At 41.5% G+C, this 21289-nt stretch overlaps 1 protein-coding gene across 1 annotated transcript in view; it reads right to left on the bottom strand.

The window, feature by feature from the left end:
* KBTBD12 (kelch repeat and BTB domain containing 12) overlaps positions 1-20841 on the bottom strand; it is a 28793-nt gene extending 7952 nt beyond the window's left edge. Inside the window, exons 1-4 of the mRNA XM_066558413.1 lie at positions 19708-20841; positions 18517-18787; positions 15190-15340; positions 4541-4738 (exon numbers count right to left, since the gene is read on the bottom strand). Of these exons, the coding sequence (XP_066414510.1) occupies positions 4541-4738; positions 15190-15340; positions 18517-18787; positions 19708-20777 (1690 nt within the window). The 5' untranslated portion in view covers positions 20778-20841. The remainder of the gene's footprint in view (positions 1-4540; positions 4739-15189; positions 15341-18516; positions 18788-19707) is intronic.
* Positions 20842-21289: the final 448 nt, after the last annotated feature.

The raw sequence follows: 21289 nt of genomic DNA, 5'->3' as shown, positions 1-21289 counted from the left end.
TCAGATCCATAAGCTCCCCCCTGAGCCTCCTTTTCTCCAGCTAAACGCCCCCAGCCAGTCCCGAGGAGGTTTGTGCTCCAGCCCTTCCCCAGCTCCCTCGCCCTTCTCTGGACACACTCCAGCCCCTCAATGTCTTTGTGTAGTGAGGGGCCCAAAACCGAACCCAGGATTTGAGCTGTGGCCTCAGCAGTGCCCAGTACAGGGGGACAATCACTGCCCTGGTCCTGCTGGCCACACTACTGCTGATACAGCCAGGATGCTTTGAATTAAAAAAAAACCAAAACAACAATAACTCAGCTCTGGATTTCAGTTCCCAGACAGCTGGACCAACACCTATAGCCTGAAACTAAAGCTACAATCCCCAGCCACCAGATACAGACTACAAGTGACAATGACAGTAGATTACATGGTCCCAGTAAGCAAGCACACACATTTATTTTTTATTACTCTCACCAGAAAAACATTTCTAATGCTCAGAAGCAGTCAAAAAGAAAGGGAACCTGATCTGGCAGGCATTTTATAAGGATGTAATCCTGCATACCTGAAGAACTGCTCCCCCCTCCATCAGAGAGCCACACTAATGAGGCTGCTTCTGCTGGGCACAGGCTGATGTCAGTAGCTGTCAACCTGTGCAGCTTGACAGGTTTTTGTTCAATGAAAAGAAAACAAAACACATCAACAAGAACACTGTACAGCCAGGCTGCAAAGGCTGGTTTAAAATCCACAGTTACAGCAGGAATTGTGGCAGTATTTTAGCAGAAATCTGGCTGGCTGTTGCACACTGAGTCCTGCTGAGTATTCATACTTGGGATAATGTTTTCACTCTGCACTGAACTATAAACTAATGAAAAAAAATTAAAACATGTGTGATTATCTTGATGAATGCCATAACAGTGCTAGAAAATTACATTTGTGACACAAGGCTTCATGAGCTGGAGCCTAGACAAGCGGGTTAGTGGCTCCTGTTTACCATAGAAGCTTTAGAAGAAAATGAGCTAATTTGTATAAACAACTGGACAACAGATGAAGTTTTACAAGTCTCACTAAGGAGGAGACAGATTCAAAACAAGAAGTGTGGTTTTTGGGTACTTATAGCTGTAAAAACACACCTTAATCAGCTAATGGTAACAATACAAAGGTCTCTCAGATGTTTGCACCATCAAACCAGACACTAAGTTCTGATGTGTTTGCCCTAGGTAAGCCAAGTTAGAATCCCTCACATCCTGATTTAAACATGAAGCTTTAAGAGAAGGAGAGCTCCTCTGAATTCTGAATTTCTTTCTGCTCCTTCAGAGCAGATATAAAGGCACCAAGGATCTGAATCTCCCTCTAAAGTGTCTGTGGTTCTCCATCTGCTGCAGAGAGCCCAGGGTTACCAAGGTCTTCGTGTAGGCACTGCAGAGAAGTGTCTGAGCTTCAGCTGAATTAATCCCCTTTCCTCTTCCATGGCCAGCTTGGAACAAGCTTCCAACTTGAGCAAGCCTCAGCAGGGGAAACCTTACGAGCATTACCAAGATATCTCAACATTGAAAAATATTCCTTGCAGTTCAGAGGGAGCTTGAACACACTTTGGAGTTCACTCATCTGCTAGAAGGACTCCTATTGCTACTGTCATCTGGCCAAGCTGGCTTCCCTCTAGAGTAGCTGCAGTTTTTCTTCATTTTCTCCTGGGAATGATGTTAGGGCTGCATCATTTGTCTTCCCTTCAGGCAGACAAGGACTTGTGACAGGCAATACATATGGAATGGGAATTCTGCCATCACAAAACTTCAGTTGTCACATGGGACTCAGAAAAGATGGTAGGTGAGCAGTACTTATCCTGTCTTCCAAATTTAGGGCCCTTTAAGCAGTTAACAACTGCTTTTCAGCTTTGGTTACAGCATCTCTGGGCTCTAATGATCCACTTGGGTCCATACACATGCAGGAAAGCATAGAGAGCATGACACATTCCAGTCAAAAATTAACACGAAACAATGTCTTTACCAGGTCAACTTCCTGCTGGATCAAGAGTGGGTTTAAGCAAATGCAAAGGCAAGTGAAGGCTGAAGAGACTGGGACAGATCTATACCATACAGGAGGTTAATTTCAGCCCTATAGGCTAAGACTTCAATTGCAGCAGTGATTTTGGCTTATTTTCCTTTTTTTTTCTTTGCTGTGCTTATTCTTGAATGATCACAGCAGTCCTTTGGCATTCAGCAGGCAGAAAACCCAAAGACTACAGCTGTGCTTCCAGTTGGAGTTCTTGGAACAAGCTGGATGAAAATAAATTACTATGTTTTGTAAAATTGGAATATCCTCTTTCAGTCACATCCCTCACAAAAACCAAAGTGACATGCCCAAAGAAGCCCAAAGACCAAAACCAAACAAACACATTCTAAAATAGTACTATCTTCTACTAAAGCAGCAGAAGCACATGCTGTTCTGTACCTTGAAGCTGCTGAGCAGCTGTAATTGTGAAAGTGCAGGGTCAAGTCACCCTCTCCAAGCTCCCAAGTGGCAGTAATAACCCTCTCTCACTCCAAAGATTAATAACCCTCTCTTCATCAGGCAAGAGCCCTTTCCAGCATGCAGAGAACATGTGGCCAGGGAGAGAGGCCAGCCAGGTGACATCTCCACCCTCAGCTCACGGCCTCTGCCCATCCTTGTCTTGATGATGTAGCCAGAAGCTGTTATTGCTGTGACCACTTAGAAAGCCCTTTTCCTGTACTAGCTTCAAAGTCACATTAAGAAGCCTGTGTTTAAGGCACAGGTTCCTCTCAACTCCTAAACTATGTGGTTACACTTGATTTGACAGTGAGACTCTTATTTTGGCTGCCTTGTTAATAACTGCCTAGCAGCACAGCTACACACTACTTCTGTACTGGTGCACAGAATGCACATGTAGGGGGTCAGAATTCAGGTTGCACAGGTAACTGCAAAACTGGCATTTTCTATCTTTGACCTCTTGTTTTCCAATCTAAATAACACTATTAGTACAAAGGAGTTCTATACATAATGATACGGATTGCAATAGTAGAGGAGGAATCAGGACCCCATTGAGCTGGCATTATACAAATATACAAAAGACAGCCTTCTTGAAATCCACAGGAGGACTTTCTGCCTCTCCCAGAACAACCACACTCATGTACATGACTCAGTGACAGAATGTGGTGGCATTGTACAGAAAGTGTTTTTTATGGCTCTGAAGTTACACTAGTCAGAAAATCTCTTATTAATCTGTTAGTCATCTGGAAAAAATTGCTTCATTTTTCACTGTTAATGATCATAGAGTCATCAAATTGTTTAGGGTGAAAAAGACCTTTAAGATCATCCAGTCCAACCATTAACCCAGCACTGCCAAGCCCACCACTAAACCACGTACCCAAGCTCCTCATCCACACATCTTTTATCTCCCTCCAGGGATGGTGACTCAACCACTTCCCATGATTAGCCTTTTGAAATTTTTACCCACTAACTTTAGGCTCTTTCATAATGTTGCTGAGAAAAAACACAACTAGAATGGCACAAGGTTTGCTATGGAAACACAGATTTGTGATAAGCAAAATTTCTCTGACGTCACAGATCTTCCATAAGAGATGACATGAGAACACGCCGAACAATTCTTTTCAGGAAGCAGCTTCCTCAAACAGTAGCAAATGAAAGCAGGAGGCAAGTTGTGAACTAGCTGATGAAAATCATCATTCTAAAATAAGAGTAGATTTAAGTTTAGAGGTTGTTAAACAAGTAAAACTGTAATGAGAAGGACAGGTCTCCCAGTGATACCACTATTCCTGGTCAACAGTGAGGCTGACATCATATTTATTAGCAGTGGATAACTGCTCTTGCTATCTGTGCTATTGCTTTCTCCTAGAAAGGAATTTGGGGTGGCAGCTGTATGTAGCAGAATCTTTTAAGTGTGCTTGTTTTGCAATCCTTTGCATTTATAATGAAAAAAATAGGTTATATGCACTGGAGATCTAGATAAAGCTAAGCAAAGTTGGAAGGAAAAAGACTTAAAAGAAGAAAGGTGTCCCTGGGGCTAAGATTATTTAAAATCACCAGATCTGGAGCTTCAGTCTTTTTGTATCTCAGTTCCCAACCCAGGGTCCTCATTAAGTACACAAGATTTTTCAACATTGATTACAAAAAGCGTGTAAGTAAGCAGACAGTGTGAGATAACATAGCTAAGGACTGATGGACAGGGCCTTAATCTTCAACAAATATGCCCAAGTTCTCTAATGTCCATAAAACAGTAAGCTCCTCATTTCTGTAACTCTAAATGTAAATCCAGAATAATTCTGCTGAGGTTTTAGATTTGGACAGGTTTAGAAACAGATCAGAAACATCCTTAAATTTTCGTGTTTTGTTAAGGGAAAAAGCAAAAGTCAAACAGAACCCAATTCATGTTGACATTAGGAGGGGGCAGTCCAAAGTGCAGAATCAGGTCTATGACTCCAGGGCATGCCAGCGCCATCTGATAGGGCTGATCACTCATCAGGTCAGTCTGTGCCCAGTGAAGCTGATTTTAACTACACATAGAATGCTGGACTCATTTTAGTACCTGCTCCATGAAATCCTCCACAGAGGTACAGCTTCCCTTCCACGCAGCCTGCACTGGTGGAGTTGGTTCGTAAGGAGAGGAGGGGAGAAGGCATCGGGGGTCCATCCCTCCAAAAGTCTCCATCAGGGTTATAAATCTCCACTGCATCAAGACATTTCCGTGTCTGTCCTCTGTCATAACCAAGGCACCCAATTCCTCCTGCAAACGATACAAAGGTGAAATGTAACAGTCCCACGTTCTGCTGTGAAATACATTGCTGGCTGCATTTTCTGTTTGCATCTTCTCATTTCCCACTCTTTCCTCTTTGCAGCTTCAGAAGTTTGTGAGAGAACACAAAGCAGAAGCTACAGCACGTTATCCACAGACACCAAAGCAAGAGCCCTTCTGAAGTCTCATGTCAAAGGAAGGACAAGCAGAATGTCTTCAAAACACAAAGGTATTTTGTTCTGTTTTCTTCCCATATGGTAAAAATTGTCATAATTATTTGTTCTATTTGCTGGACAAATTGTAATGGATCAAAACCTATTTTTCAGATACTGTTGTTGGATTTGACTCTCACACATTACTAGCAATTATTTGCATTTCTTGGTTAGTTCTCCTCAATAAATATTATACCTATATCTTATTCCAAATTTCACTTACTACTTAAAGCAAATAAAATTCCAGTAACAAATCCATTCAACACACAGGAGAGCCAGCTGAGTTATTAGCAACAAGCCCTACTGTTGAGTGGCTAATTAGGGTGCTTGAAGTCAGCATGCAGGATTGAAACAGATCCCAGTTTCCTTTTGCTGGGACAGCCCACAGGTGTACCTGAGACCCTGTGCCTAACAGCACACTGGAAACAGTGACAGTACTTTGCAAACTCTGCCTTTCCAAATCCTTTCCAGTGATCAAATCCGCATTTTGAATTTACAGCCTTTGGTTCTCAGGAATTAATATGCTGACATCCTCCCCATGCAGGTTTTCCATCTGTGCCAATGGACACAATACCCTGTAATGAGCACTGATGGAGTTCTTTTGTGCATGTGTGTGTTTGTGGCTACTTTTAAACATGAAATGGCTGCAATAGGCAAACCATTTCCACATGGAGGCTGGCATTCCAGATACACGTGTAGGGCTGCTCAATTGTGCAAATCCAAAATGCATTGTAAGCATGTAATTATGCCCTTGCATATGCAAAGGGAAAAGACTGCAAGTGCAACCTGTGCTGGTTCAGCTGCTTTTAAAATATATTGTCCCTAGTGCTGTTAAGCTGGTCTGTCAGAGAAATGAGCCCCTATTGCTCCAAGTTTTACTTGCATATGATTTTCCATCTACCTCTTAAAATGGACTGTGTTATTTTTTAAATCTCTTGTGCATTCTCCAAAAGTATTTGGAAGAGGAAGCTCCCTATAAATGGGGACTGCAATGCTCCAAATTTGCTAGCACTGTGTTCCTGATTTGCATTTTAGAGTCAGGCAAATATAAAAATCAGCTAAACCTGCATCAGAGCAGAAAAATTAGAATAAAATTCAGTGTCCATTATTATCAGCAGGAAGTTCTCCTCTGGCTGAAATTAACAGTATTTTATTCCATTCAATATTTGAAATTTAAAACCTTCACCGAGTTTGGTTTTCATCTCCTTTTCCAGCCCAGGGAACCTTTACTTGCCCCAATACCCACCAGCAAGGTCCTTGCAGTTTGTATTAGATACCCCTTAGTGTGTGCTAACACAGGGCTGGCACTGAAATGTGTTCAGTGTTAACACCCTCAATTAAAGCAGCATTTGCTCTGATGGGCTCCTCCTCTGAGGCTTGATGCACCTGAGAGCTGAGGTAGAGATTAACTGTGGTCATGGGATTTTGCTAATCATTTCCTTGTCAAAAAGGCTCAGCAGGGTGATGCTTCCCTTTCTCATGATGAAGGCTCACTGAGCTATTCCTTGGGGCATTTCAGAATTCAGACATTTACTTACTGTGTTGTTCTTTACACCAGAAGCATTATCCTCTCCTGTGCAGCCTTTTCCTCTACTCCTTAATGCCTCATTAGAGAGGCGCCACTCTTAGGACAGGACAATATTCTCCTAAATTTATCAAGAAAAATTTTAAAAGCTAATCAAATTTTTTAACTGATAAGGCTATTTAATTGATTGCTTATCTCATATGGTATCTGATTATACAGCTCCATTGGCAGAGTCATAGAATACAGCATGAAAACAATTTGCCACCAGTTTACGTACAGTCCACAGACTGCAGTGTAATGCAGAGAGATTCTCAAGGCAGTTTTAACTGGGAACCAATAATATTAGAACTCCCCACAGACTAAATTGACCCTTTCAAAATACATCTTTGTGGTGCCAAAGACAGATGGCTGCTGGTTGTCAAGCTAGATATTTTTAAATTAGCCCAGTTGTTACTGTACCCCACTGAAGAATATGCACTCACCCAAAAGGAAAGTCTTCCTGTGAAAAATGAAAGAGGTTCTTGTTCAATCAGAGGAATAAATGGTACCAGTTAGGGAAAGCATGCAGCATGTCAGAAACCAATAACTCAGCTGATCGCCTTATAATTTCAAGCAGGGAGGGGGAGGTGAACAAAATGGCCCTGAACTTCTCTCAAAGCGTAATAGCTGTTTATTTCTTACTGCATTTTTATTGCCATTTTCTAAATAGAGTAACTGTGGGGCAAGGTAACTTCAGAAAGAACACAAATAATCAGGTACAAAACTGACAAAGCAATCAGTGACTTTTTGCAAAAAAACCTCACAACCATTACCTTTTAATGAAGGCATTCAGCTGCCAGTCTAGGGGACCTCCCACCAAATATTTTTCCTGTATAGTTATTAGAAAAGTAGTTTTCCAGGAGCTACTGATGCATCTTTTCAAAAATTTCAGAGCTACTACATGTTTTCAAGCATTTATGAAACCTTCATGGGGTAGTTTAAGCAACTTATATTTAACCTCTTTTAATCCTGTCTTTATCAGACAGTCCTGAAGGTACAAAACATTTCCATTTTATTTAAACCCTGAACAGCTATTTCAGCTAAATCCAATTTCATATTCAATTTACAATAGCAAAACTAAGTTCTCAGCAAATAGAAAGGAAGAAGGAAAAATCAGAGGGGAGTAAAATTTAATTTTCAAGCTTAGAAGAAGAGCATTATGGAAAACAAGAAATCATGAACTTCAACCTCCTCTCTTAAAGCAATGTTAACACTGACAGGTTGCTAACAAAGGAACTGAGGATATCAGGCTCTCTGAGCACAGTTTTTCTGTGTTCCCAGATGCAGTGGTTGAGAATTACTCCTGTGAGAAAGTACATTTTTTCCTCTATGGAAATGGATATCTCAGGACTCTTTCCAAAGAACTGAATACAAAAACCACCAACAAAAAAAAGTCTCAAATTTAAAACAACTCACATCTACAGCCAAGTGGAGGAATCTCACATTAACCTATTCATAATCTATAATGTATATACCATGTGAAATTTCAAATTGGCAGAAAAACCCCCTTGCTGTGTCAGACAACTCTGGCCACTTTGTGCTCCATCATTCAACAATTCACATCATCCAGAAGCCACTGGCTTCTTCATTCATTTTTATGAAGCCACCACAAATCCAAGTGGAGACACAGGGAACTATAGTTATGACCACAAAGATTGTCTTTATCTCAGGTTCTCTGGATAGAGCAGCTGAAAAACTGAGCTGGTGCTCTGCTCCTACAGGAGCCTCCACATGAGATGGGGCTGACGTTTAGGGAGTTCAGGCAGGGTGCAGAAAAGAGCATAGGGGTTTGGGTCATCAGGCCTGTGTTTAACTGATGCTCCTGGACCTGTGGGTGGGGGCCCCAGGTGATGCTGCTCAGGATGATCAAGAGTTGTTAGTGCCCTCAGGGTACTGACAGTGTTATTTTTTATCCTATAACTGAGCCCTCAGATCACAATGGCAAGCAATATGTGCTCTTAGTAGTGCCTCTTTGAATTTTTATCAAAGGAACCTGGGAAATGAGTTTTAAAAAAAAAAGGAATTCTTCAACAAGCAAATGAAATCCAAGATTTGTCTCCTGTAAAGTAATTAATTATTAAATTGATCTCTGGAATCCACAATGAATTTAATAGTGCTAATCTCTTATGTAACATTTCCCTTCATTACCAGCACTCAAGCTGAGTCTCAGCAGTTCTATTTCTCTCCCATCCTCTGCTAAGCAGGGCTGGATGGCAGAGAAATGAGGGAGCCATAAAGCAGCCCTGGCAGGCACTTCCAAAGGTGAAACCCAGAAGCACTCTCATCCTTTGCTAACCCAGAGCACAGCAGATGAGGTAATGCAGCTTGTAGAAGACACAAGAGCATAAGATTGATTAGAAGCAGGGCTGAAAAATCAGATTGTCTTCCTAAGCATGGTCAATGTTTCAGTTTCAGCTTCTTTTCTCATAAAATGCCTTTTTTGACTTCCTTTGAAAATAATTAAGTGTGTAGAAAGCAGTTTCAATCTCATCTACCAGACCAATTTATCTGCCTGTTTTTGTTCCTTCCTGCACATGGACACTTTGGAGGCTGTTGCACAGGTACAAAAGCTCAGAATCAGACCCATAAGCTGCTACTTGTCAGAAGTCCAAAGCATATTTAAAAATAGATATGTTTATTTTAAAAGAAAGTGTTTTTCAAATGCACAGTTAATATTCAAGCATGAAAGCTAAAATGTTTCCTTCCAGCTCCTCCTACACACACTTTCTTTTCCAGAGAGACCCCAAAGTACATATTCAAATAAGTATTTTTGATCAAGATGTTCTAACCTCATTTAACTGTTTAAATCTTCTAAAATAAGCTTTCAGCAAGAGCCCAGGGGAAAAAACCCAACTTGTAAGAGGTAGGATGCCAGTCTGAGGAGGATAAACAAAAATTCTTTGGTTCCTAAATCTTCCCTAATAGGATTTCTCATCTAAGGCCTTCAATGCATTATTATTTATAAAGCAGGAATTATACAGCATAAAAACAACACATGGTTGAAGCTGTCATAGTGATACAGCTTTTTTTTTTACCAGTGACCTGTATTTCAGAGACACTAGTTATCCTGAGTGTGTTTTAACAGAAGTAATGAATATGGCATTCAAATGGATTCATTTGGATAAATTTTCCTAATTTGTATGTTGGCTGTGATAAGTTTTCAGAGAAGTAGCTGGAAAGGATATTTTTTAAAGTGAGAGATTAAAATGCATGACCTTAAATAGAGCCCTCCCATCTGGTTTTCTTCCAAAAGTGTCTCAATTGCCTCTGTCATTAAGAACACAATACTGCTCTTTCTTGGGCTTTCCAACAAATATAGTTATGCTCCTGGGAAAATATGGAGAGAAAGAGCTGAGACCAGTGAAAAGAGATGAATAGGAGAAAGGATTTTGAGCCTTAGGAAATGCTGTTCATTTACTTATGAGGATTATGTATGGTGTATAAATAGCATGAGTCTCTAGGAACATTGCACAACAAACAGACAATTACGGTGCAGGACTGCTGATTAAGACACACGGTACAGGTTCTTGAACAATGCTACTTCTCAGACCAAAAACTCTGATCTACTTCTCCTTTTCCTTCCATCAGCTTGACTCCACAATAATTCCATTTAAGTCATTATGGTTTTACACGTTGGAGCTGGCAATTAGTCTGGGAAGGGTTTTTGTACAGTGACTGCATACTCTGTGCTGTGCCAATAGGACTTTTCAGAAATTAACACTTCAAAGGCTAAGCATCAGATTCTGATCTGGGTGAGAATAAAGTGATCTTAACACAACTGCCATCAGCAGACTACTTACTACAGATTTCCACCTACATGGATGACAGCAAAAATTAAACTTGTCTATCAAAGAGTCTGCTGCTTCACCTTATTCAAAGCTAATAGTCCATCAATTCTTTCTGCTTCATATTTATGATAGAAATTGCATTTATACATCACAGACATTAGAGAAGATCAACTTTCTCTGCAATTTTTCATCTGTGCTCTAGAGTCCCTCAATGTGCTGACACCTGGGTAAGAGATCCTGCTGGAAAGAGCTGACAACTTTACTTCATTTAAGGACTTTGCTTTCAAGACTTGCTTGAAAGAAATCATCTCTCTCTGCATCACTAAGTTCTAGCTGGGCACAATCTCTTTATTCTATTTTTTTATTCCTGGGAAGCAGGGTGTGGTCCTTCAGGCATACAGAAGATATCTTGCATTTACCTGTTTCCACCTTGCCTCCCTTCCTTTCCTTCCTCTGCCTCCAGCAGCCCCCATGGATCTCCTTAGCTGACTACAGGATGCCCATGGAGATGATGCACCCCAAAAGGAACAAGAATGGCAAAGGATTCCTGTGAGAATCCAGCAGTGCCATTCTATGCTTCTGAAGGGCCCCTTCACAGAGTGTCCCCTGACTGGGGCTGTACAGGAGCCTGTCAGATGTGCAAGTTCTGTGCACACACACTCCACCATGAGAAACTCCTATTAGGATTAGGGAGCAGGGACTCAGCAAAAGCCTCTCTCTCACCTAGAGCACAAAAGCTTAGACATTATGCCTGAGCTATCTCTGAGGCCACTACATGAGAACAACTTATGACCTATCACAGCTAAGACAGCCACCATACACAGAGTATCCCCACACAATTTGAGAAGGCTTCAACCCATACACAGTAACACCATACCACGTCAGAAAGCTTCAGGTGTCTGCCCATACAGAGTAACATCATAACACTCCAGGAGGCTGCAAGCATCTGCTCTTTCTTGTTCTTCAGCCCAGCCTTTTATCCCCTCCTGTTGATGCCCTGCACCTGTGTGCCCTCTGTTCCCTTTGGTGGTTGCTCAGTGCCCCTGGGCACTCCATGGCTCATTGCTGTCAGTGCTGCTCACCTGCTGCTCACAGCTGTGCCCACTGGGGCTGAGGCTGCGCCAGCCCCACCCCAATTATCACAAACTGTGTGCCTACAATGATCCTCTTCAGAATGTGTCTTTTTACACAATCACTCTTGACAGCATCTTTCTAGACTCTCAGAGTGCCTGACCCTCCTTATGAAGCAGGGTGGTGGCCAAGGGACACACAGCTTTGGGGAGCCTGTAGTGGTTTTACCACCCTCATGAGAGTTGCTATTCTTTGCTCTGTCACTATCAATCTCTATTTTTTCCATCCCCATTATCTCCTGAATATCATCTCCATGATCAAGTGCCACATCAGCCAGATTAGGAGCACTTTCACTTCCTTCCTCTCAATGCCATGAGCTGCCCATTCCTCCAGCTGGAGTTACCATCACAATTGTGTCCAAAGGGGAGCTGGACCCACCTCACAGCCCAGGAGCCTGAGAACTCACAAGGTAACATGAACCTGTCACCACAGATAAACCATGGAATGAAGCTTTTCTGTGTGAGGTTTAATTACAGTGGGTGAGTGTGAGTTTACAGCTGGAGATGAGGCTGTGTGTGGTGTCTGCAGAGTAGGATGCCAGTATCATGTCTGTATCACTGTTTCCAGCCAGAGCTCATTTGGAAATTGCTTCATCACTTTGAGAGGTCTTGGAAAATGCTTTAATCTCTCCACAGAGTTTTCAGACTGTGATGGTTAACATTAAGCAACCATGTTGTGTTAATTTTAACGGATAAATATCCTTTTCCACCAATTCTGTTGCAGGTGGATTTAAACCAGCATGTTCAAAGGCAGAATTTGTTGACCAATCATTTTTGGCTCAGACTTGTCTTTCAATTAAAAAATGAGTTGTAATATCGACTTCCCAAGAAAACAAGACTTATGCAATTATATGTATGGTCTCTATCTACATTGATATTATTTTCTCTACCTTACATAACTTTTGTGCCTGTTGGCCAGTTTCAACTAAATGTTGCAGTTTTATGGATGCTAAAGTTCTTACAAGTTTTGTGAAAACTGGCAGTGAGGAGGTTGTGAAAGCAGCCCAGACCTAGGCCAAAATGTCCCCTCTGCAACTGATATTCCTGCTACCTGATGGTAAATGATCTGTGTTTCCACTTGCTGCAGTTACACCTTGAGTGGGCAGAGCATCAGAAGGGAGGTGGGCTCGGAAATGTAATGGCAAAAATAGCCCAATCTTTCTCAAAAATCTGCTACTTGGAACAGTGTGTCAGCTTAGTTACCCTTGGTATAAATCACAAGCAAGTTTGTCCATTACAGTGAAATTAGCCCAGGTTTACACTGTTAAAACTGAGAACACCAGTGGCATTATGAACGTTTGGTTAGACTGAGTGGCAAGAGTGAAGGGTCCAACGCAGCAAACTGTTCACCCAAGCATTAAGTGCATTGGTTCCCTTAGGGATGGGCTCAAATAAAGACTGCCATGGGAGGCCATGGGAAGGTGTGTGAACCAGCAAAATGATGGAGACAGAGCAAAACCCTGTTACCACCCACGTGCAGATCAGATTGTAGGAAAGGTTTTCTCTCCCACACACACAGAATTATTTGTATTGGCCAGCAGGTAAGAAAGAATTCAAGCTATTCAGTGTTCACCTCCCTGAATACTGCAGCACTGGCTGCTACACGTACAAAACCAAGGCTTTTTATTTTTTTAATTAGCAAAATGCTTCTGAAGGTCCATGAGACCATGAATTGTCCTCAATGACATTTAAACAGACATTTTTTGGATTTAAGTTTTGTGTTCAATCTGTACATTTCATTACTGTAATCTTTCACATGTGCTTCTTGCTTTGTGAGATTTTGAGGGAAGAAAATGGATGCAGTTTTCCCCATTAGCCACTCCTTTTCCCTGTGCCAGTGTCAGGTTTTCTGGGAAGAAGACTGTCAATTTGTTTTATCACATGCATCCCAAGACAGCTGCTTTTTTTTTTGCTCCCTGACTCCCTGTGTCATCACAGCCTTCGAGGTCTTGATCTGGGAGCACTTCTTGGTGAGACACATGAATGCTGCTGTTCTCTTCCCAGCTATTCCAGCTGCTGCCCCATTAGAGCATCAGTGTCAGTATAAATAATTATATGTATTTAACCTTTTACAAAGCATGAAGTCTCTGTGTTTTCAAAGCACCTTTGAACCTGGGCAGGCAACACTCATTATTACCAGCACACTGACATTCTCTGTCACTAACCTTTGACAATAATGACCCAACTTTCTGTTTGGAAAACTCACTTTTTCATATGAGCTTCTTTCACCCTTCCTCCTGGTTGTGCCTATGGGCCTCTCTCAAATCACTTAAGAGAAAGAAGTTTCTCTAAAAGAAGACAATTGCAGCATTAAAGACACTTTCCTCTTCTGCTTCAAAGACACCTTTCCTGCACACCTCCCTTTCTGTATTATGAGCCAGGAACAAACTGCTTTATCCCTGGTATGTAACAACCCAGACAAAGCCAGAACGCCAGAATATAGGAGGTATATTAAGCTGATAACACTGTATTTCTGTGTTCACTTTGATCATCTTGTAAGCAGGAGTAGTTTGAAGCAGAGGGGATTGAAATGTCCTGAGGTGCTGATAGAATTGCTGCTTTCTTCATACCTAAAGCTACCCATGAGACCATGGGAGCATAGAAGGGCATGAATCACTCACAGCCCACCTGTAGATTGACTGGATGAACTTTTTTCCTTGCTCCCCCAAGAACTTTCCGGTCATATATCTATCTACAATAAGATTTTGGGGCAAAATATTTTGGGGTAGGTAGGAGATTATTGAACTCATTTGCACAAATTATGAAACTTTTGGTCAAAGTAATGTTTTGAAACAAAAAACCTGAAAGGATTCAATCAAAAATTCGCAAAACGAAATATTTAGATTTTTTTTAAAATGCACTGTGTCGAGGTAGGTGGAAGAGAATTATTCACTGAGTTTTGTCAGGAGACACTCATTATGTTGATTTTGAGAAATCAAAATTTTCTTTATCCTTATGCCTTTCCTTCAGGATGCTGCATATATTCCTCAACATTTCACTGCTCACCTGTGAAATGGTGCTTCAAGGCTTCTCTACTCACCTTTTAAAATTCATTATTACACTCATACCCCAAAGAAAAGTATCTTTGTTGCAAGAATCCAGAACACTACACATTCACATAATTTAATCCACATAAATTACAGAAGGAAGAAATAATGTGGGGAACAAATAACTTTATAAAAATACTCCCCATTTATCGCTGGCCGTGGTCTATGTACACATCACAAATGGGACGGGGCTGCTGTGGAACTGCCTTGAGCTGTTTTATTTTCCAGCATCAGTCTCATTACATGGCCATGACAATGGGAAGATGCCAGCAGCTCACATCCCAGGCAGCAGACAAAGAACTTAATGTTACAACTTACTTTATAAGTTTTTTGACCAATCACACAAAGCAAAAGCACATTGACAGTAGTTCTATCTAACCACTATAAGCACACATACTTTCAGTTAAAACAATGCTTGCTTATTTTGAATTCAATACCTGCTTGTAAGTCTGAAAACACAAAGCACAGAGCTCCATTACTTAGCTTAGAACTTGCTAATATCTCACTAGATATACTTTTCTGCAGCTTAGGAAGTTATTCTAGACAAGCAGGAGTTATTCTAGACATTACTCCCCATTTAGTATGAGGTACTTTGCCCTACAGTACGTAACAAAGGGTGAGATATTTCACTTCACTGAGGCAAATTGCTGGAAAGAAGAAAAAGTAATGGTCCTATCGGTTAAAAATCTGTTTCCTCTTACCCAAGACATAAATCTCCCCATTGACTACGGCAGTGCTGAAGCGGTACTTGGAGAACTTCATTGGGGCTCTCTCCACCCATTTGTCTTGGCCCGGGTCGTAGCGAAACGTTCTGTTACTCAATCGATCCGGCTCCTCGTCAGGCAGATCCATCTGCATGAAATATGACAGCCATGTAATAACACAACATTTGGAGCCCTCCACACGTGCCTGCAGGCAGTTAATCACAGCAGACAGCTCCGCAGATAAATAGCACAAACACATCAATTGCAGCTGGGGGGGATTGTACTCCCCAGGGCTTAGCAGCACCCATGGCTGGTGGCTGGGAGTCTGTGTAGAAGGAAAGGAATAAGGGGATATCTATATCCTGCAGCAATAGAACCAAGGATTTGGATTCTAACAATACATTCAGGGTTAGGGTTAAGGTTCCCAGCTCTGGAAGAACATACCCCCTTCCACAAGGCTGCTGTGCAGTCCTAATAATAATGAGGGCAAACCAGTCTGTCTTTATTTCCCTGATAAAAGTTGAAATCTCTTTCCACTATTACTCAGACTATACCATGAGTCTCAGTCAGGTAATTTGCTGGCCTTTCTCAGTCATATGTATATGTATATGTATATGTATGTATATACATATATATGTGTGTGTTTATTTATATATATTTATATATATCTTATCCTAAAATACATTTGCATATTTATTTAGTCAGCCTAATCACTGTAATGTTGTTGTTCAACAGCTGTAACTTCAATAGTTTTCACAATAAGCTCCTAACCCCCTCGCTATATCTTTGCTGCCATAACACTTTTTATACTCACTCCTACTACTCTTGTTCTCTCTAATCTTCTTCCTCCTTCTCTGCCTGTCTTATACAATGCAGGGAATTCAGATGCTGTTTTCTGGGTATGACACCCTTGAATGTTAGCAGTGGGATGTGGAGGGAGGATTCTGAAATATTTTGGGAAGAAAGTTTTCACATAGAGACAGTGAGAAGGAGAGAAATACTTTGCTTACTTGTGATGGCATTACATGCATCCTTGTTTTCTTGTTATTTTTCTTTCCCAAAAAACCTTTCCAACACTAATGTAATGGACAAGATAGTAGGAGGCAAACTAGAGAGTAAATATAAAGCCCCTTGGTTATTCCCTGTAAGTGCCCGGGGCATGTTCTTTCTCTGTGGTAAGTGTGAAACGCTAATTTATTCACTGAAAGAGGGGTATTTGGAAGCTGAGTATTTTCAGCACAGACTAAACATGTACTTAGGAGAAGACACCACTTGACATGCTGTAAATTCACATCCAACCTCATTTTTGTGGTAACGTTCTTCTTGGAGTGCACCCTGTTCTCTCTGTGTACAGAAAACATAACTTCCAGCAGCCCTTCCATGTGTCTCAGGGGTCTGAAATCTTCCTCTCAGCCTCACCAAACATTTTCTTCCATTTTAACAGCCCCCAGTTAGCAAGGCTGGAGTCACTTTGGGTTTAACTGCGCTGGCATCAGGGGCCAGCCCGATGCTGAGCAGACCAGCACTGCAATGAGCGAGTCCTTGCCCTCCTAAGCTGTTATTTTATGTCCTGGCTTGACTTTGTCTTGTCTTATTTCAATTACAAAGCCTGAGTGGGAAGGGTATTTTTCTCTGTCCTGTAATGGACACATGCATTTAGGGCACTCTGTCAATGCTGTTGTTAGTGTTTGTTCAGGATTGACAGAACATTCAGTGCTGCTCCAGCACAGGGACAGCCCCTGGCTTGGCCAGCTCATTTGCTTTCCCCCTGCAGCTGTGATAACCCCACATAGGCAATCACTGCATCTGACAGGGGGAAGATAGATGTACCAGAAGAATTCAGCACTCTTAGTGCTGGTCTTAAAGCACTTTTTTGAGTACTTTAGCTAATTTATTCTGGTCTGTGCAGGTACACCAGAATCTTACACAGCTGTGGGTTTTGATCAATTGCTGTTAATCTGCTCATCTCAAACCTATTTCTATATAAACTCAGACACCCATGCATTGTTACTGATAATACAATGGTAGGCAGGTATCCGCTTTAGGTGGGTTTAAAAAAAATTATTCTCAGCTCGATATTCCTGACTTGTGCTTCTAAGCCACTTTTCCCTCTCACAATCTGTTCTGGAAAAAAGCTTAACAAAGCTGGTTGTCTGACTTCAACATCTATCTTTGTTATATGACATCTCTTTCAGTTCAAGTTTTTTTTTACAGACAGATTGTTTCTACATTAAGTGTTTTCATATTTTAGTTCTTCACATATGAGATACCCTTGCACAGTTGTTTCTCTATCAGAAATACTCTCTGATCTTTCTGTTGTCTCCTTGGGGACTCCTGCACTCAAAATATTCAAAGAGGTGGAAGTCTGACTGCTGCTGACTGCATTTCACTTTTAAATACTTTAAACATAATTTATTTCAAGAGGACAGAAACCATTGAGTTGTGATGACAGTCTGAACATATTGCAACGAGCATTACAGATGCTCCACCTCATTGTCAAGTGAATGTAGGGCTTTTTCCTGAGCACTGAAATTTGAAATTCACCAAGCAATAAATAAAAATGAGCTAGACTCTGAAAAAAAGATATTTTGCACTGGGAGCAACTGGAGAGAGTGAGCACTGCCCTTGACATCCATCTTCCTTGTAGCATAGCTCTGTAGAATCCCTGTACTACTGAACATGTATCTGTGGCCCTGCTGAAAATCCCTGTAAAAACTTTACATGGCCAAGCAATGCAACAGAAATAAATAAATGGATTGGTAAAAGGACTCTGTTTCCCAGAGAATGCTTTGACTTTTCATTTAAAATGTAATATAATGAAAATCAAATGAATTAACTTTAGTTAACCAAGAAAGCTTCCTGAGAAAGCAAGGTGAACTTTAAATGTCATATAGAAATCTGTCCCTGAAGTGTACCTGTGTACACGCTTTTTGAAGACAGGGCACAGTTAAGGGTCCCTGTATGATTAAATGCCATTATTTATTAAATCTAGAAAAATTAGGAGGATAGTAAATAAGAAATAGAAAGGATGGAACCTATAATGACAAAGGAGATGTATTTTAAACTTTTACCCACTGTCCTCATCCTTGTAAATAAAATCTGCTCTTCCTGAAGTTGGTATTTACAGTGAGGATGGCATAGATGGATATTATTCTTCTTCACCCTGTTTGATTTTCCTACAGAATATGTTTAATCAGAGGAACGTGAGCAACTTATTCTTCTGTTATCACTGATGTGATTTCCCATGCAAGAAGCACTTTAAAATCACACAACAGCTCCTGTTAGTGCACAAAGCAATCAAAGTAAATGGGCACAATGCTCAACCTGTGGTGTCCATCCACCCAGCACGTACAGCTTGTCCTTCACTGTCACCACCACGTGGCAGGCCAGTGGCACTGGCAGGGGTGCTGTGCTTCTCCAGGTGCCTTGCTCCATGGAATACTTCTCCACACAGTTTGTGACCAGATACTGGTTTTTCACTTTCATTTGCCCTCCTATTACATAGAGGTCGTTGTGGGCAGTGCCCAGTGCGTAGAGCTCACGGAGCTGAGTGCTGCACAGGCTGTGCCAAAAGTGGTTTCCCCGCTGGTGGTATCTGTAGGAAAACCCACAGTTGTAAATGCCCTGCTTCACCCAGGTCCCATCAGCCGGTTTGGAAATGTTGCCCCCTTTAATTGTCAGTGTTTACTCAGCACAGTGACAAGAGGAGCTCTCTCCTTCACAGAGAAGTTATAAAATTGAGCCCAATGTTTGCAGGATGAAGCATGTTTAGTATGAGGAATCCTAGGTGTCCTCCTTTCAAAGATATTTTACCCTAATTAAGATAAGAAGATACTTATTTCTGCACGTGCTGCTCAATCAGTTTCTACTGAAATTAGTGGGAGCAGTGAGAACTCAACACTGCTGAAAAGAAAGCCATTTCACCTGCCTCACTATGAATTAATTTCCTCAAATTTAGGCATTTGCAATTGAAAATGCTGTCACCATTTTAAAATTTGATCTTTAATCAGGAAATGTCTGTTTTTCTTTAAAATGTGTGCATCTGAAAGGATACGAGTAAAAACAGAATGAGTTTTTTGAGCTATCAATCATCATATTTAATCTATTTTATCATCAACATCAACAGAGAAGCATGTTTTCTCTGTTTTACTGGGCTCATTGGATCATCACTTGGCTCATTTCCCCCTGCTAATGACCTAGAAAAGAAATATCCAAGGAAAATACTGAGATTAGGGTAAAGAGAATATAAAATCTACTTGCATTGATCAAATTGAGCTCATTTGCTCAGCGATACCACAAGAGTAACTCCTCATTCTTTCAGAAGAATTTGGTTGTATGTATATCTCAGAGCTGTGAAAATAAGTTGTGACAAATTGATCCAAGTAGTCAAAATCTCTAAGAAAAAAGAAACCAAGTAAAAAATGTTTTGTGTAATGGTCTTTTTTCTTTTTTGTCCCCAGGGACATTATTTAAAATTTTTCAATAATTAGGGGGTTTCTGACAGAGGGTACACACCTATAAATTTCAATGTTCCTGGTCCTCTGTCTAGACATTTTGACGGCGCTTGCCTCGCCTGCCACAATGATATCATTTTTCTCAGTGACAACACCGGTGCAAACACATCCCAAGCCCTCTCCATACTTTGGGGAGGAAATGAAGTAGGTCTTTCCTGTCACAGGAGCATAACAAAAGCTGGCATCTGCATAGCTGCCATGCCTGGACCTGATGCCGAGGGAGTTGTTGCCGATGCAGAGCAGGAGATCTGTAGTCTCCATGCCGTATCGCAGGCTGAGGGAAGGGTGCCTGGACAGCTGGATGGTTTTCAGTGCTTCCTCGAACATATCATTGCATTCTGAATTGCAAAGAATCATTGTGTTCCTCTTCCGGGCTTCCACAAGAAAAGAGGGGCTGACGAGTACCAGTCTCACTTGCTTGAGGAGCTCAACAAGGTGCTCTGAACGTGACTCTCTGCAGTGCTTGACCCATCTAATGACGAGGTCCAGAATGCTCTCCTCCCTGGAAATATTCAGGTCATCTGATTTGATGAGAGTCAGCAGCTGCTGGAATTCAATCTCTAGTATTTCTTCCTGCAAGCTCACCTCAGCAAAATGCTGATACATGTATTTCCTTGCTTGGTCACATAAATCATCTGCCCCGATGTGGTTTGCAAAGTAATAGATGCCCACGCAGTTGGAAGCATCCATGCGGTCCATCATGTACTTCTGACACATGTTGCAGACCTCTTCCATCTGCATGAAGTAGGCAGCAAGGGCGACAGTCTGCACGTTGAGGCTGGTGAGGCGCAGCTCGGCGCTGTACACGTAGTGCAGGATCACCGACACGCTCTCGGCTGAGACATCGTGCAGAACCACCTCCCTCTGCGTGCACTCTGCCAGGCCACACGTGAACATGGCCCTGAAATAGGCACTGAAGGCAGCCAGCACCACCTTATGGCAGGGGAACTTCTCGCCTTCTGCAACCAGCACCACATCGATTATCTGTGTGGATTCCTTCATGCTCTTCACTTGCTCCAATAAAGCCAAGCTGTGGCGCTGCTTTCTCTTCTCCTCAGCCTTGCGATCCATGGTGGATCCCCAAACTTCCTCTCTTTAAATATCTTCAGAACTAAAGGTCTTCATTGGGAATGTTTCTAGAGATAGAAGCATAATATTGTCCAATCAGAACAAACTATTGGGCAAAGGAATATTGCTGTAATTACCTAAAGTTAGTAATTTGTGTGGTGTGATATGAATCAGTAATGTATAAAAATAATGCAAAATTATCTTCAAGGCCTCTAAGACAAAATACAAGAAAAATCAACACACAATCAAATGACCTTCAGTATTCAATGCCTACCCCCAAATTCTGTGATTATTTAAAGACTGTTACAGGCTTCCCTTCAAAGCAGCCTTTTTCAACTGCCTTCTCCCTCTTTTCCCTGATCCTGATGCAGAGCCTATAAAAATTGAGCTGAGAGAGTCATCGCAGTGTTGTGGGTAGAGGCAGCTTTTACCCCCAAAGACTGGTGGTGAAGTGGCAGGAAGTAACTTGGTCCCACTGGCCAGATTCTTTTCTCTCTCACACGAAAGCATAGGTC

The sequence above is a fragment of the Molothrus aeneus genome, chromosome 12 (genome assembly GCF_037042795.1).
Source record: "Molothrus aeneus isolate 106 chromosome 12, BPBGC_Maene_1.0, whole genome shotgun sequence".
NCBI lineage: Eukaryota > Metazoa > Chordata > Aves > Passeriformes > Icteridae > Molothrus > Molothrus aeneus.
Note: the sequence above shows the minus strand (reverse complement) of the source record. Positions and strands in the feature narration are given on the sequence as shown.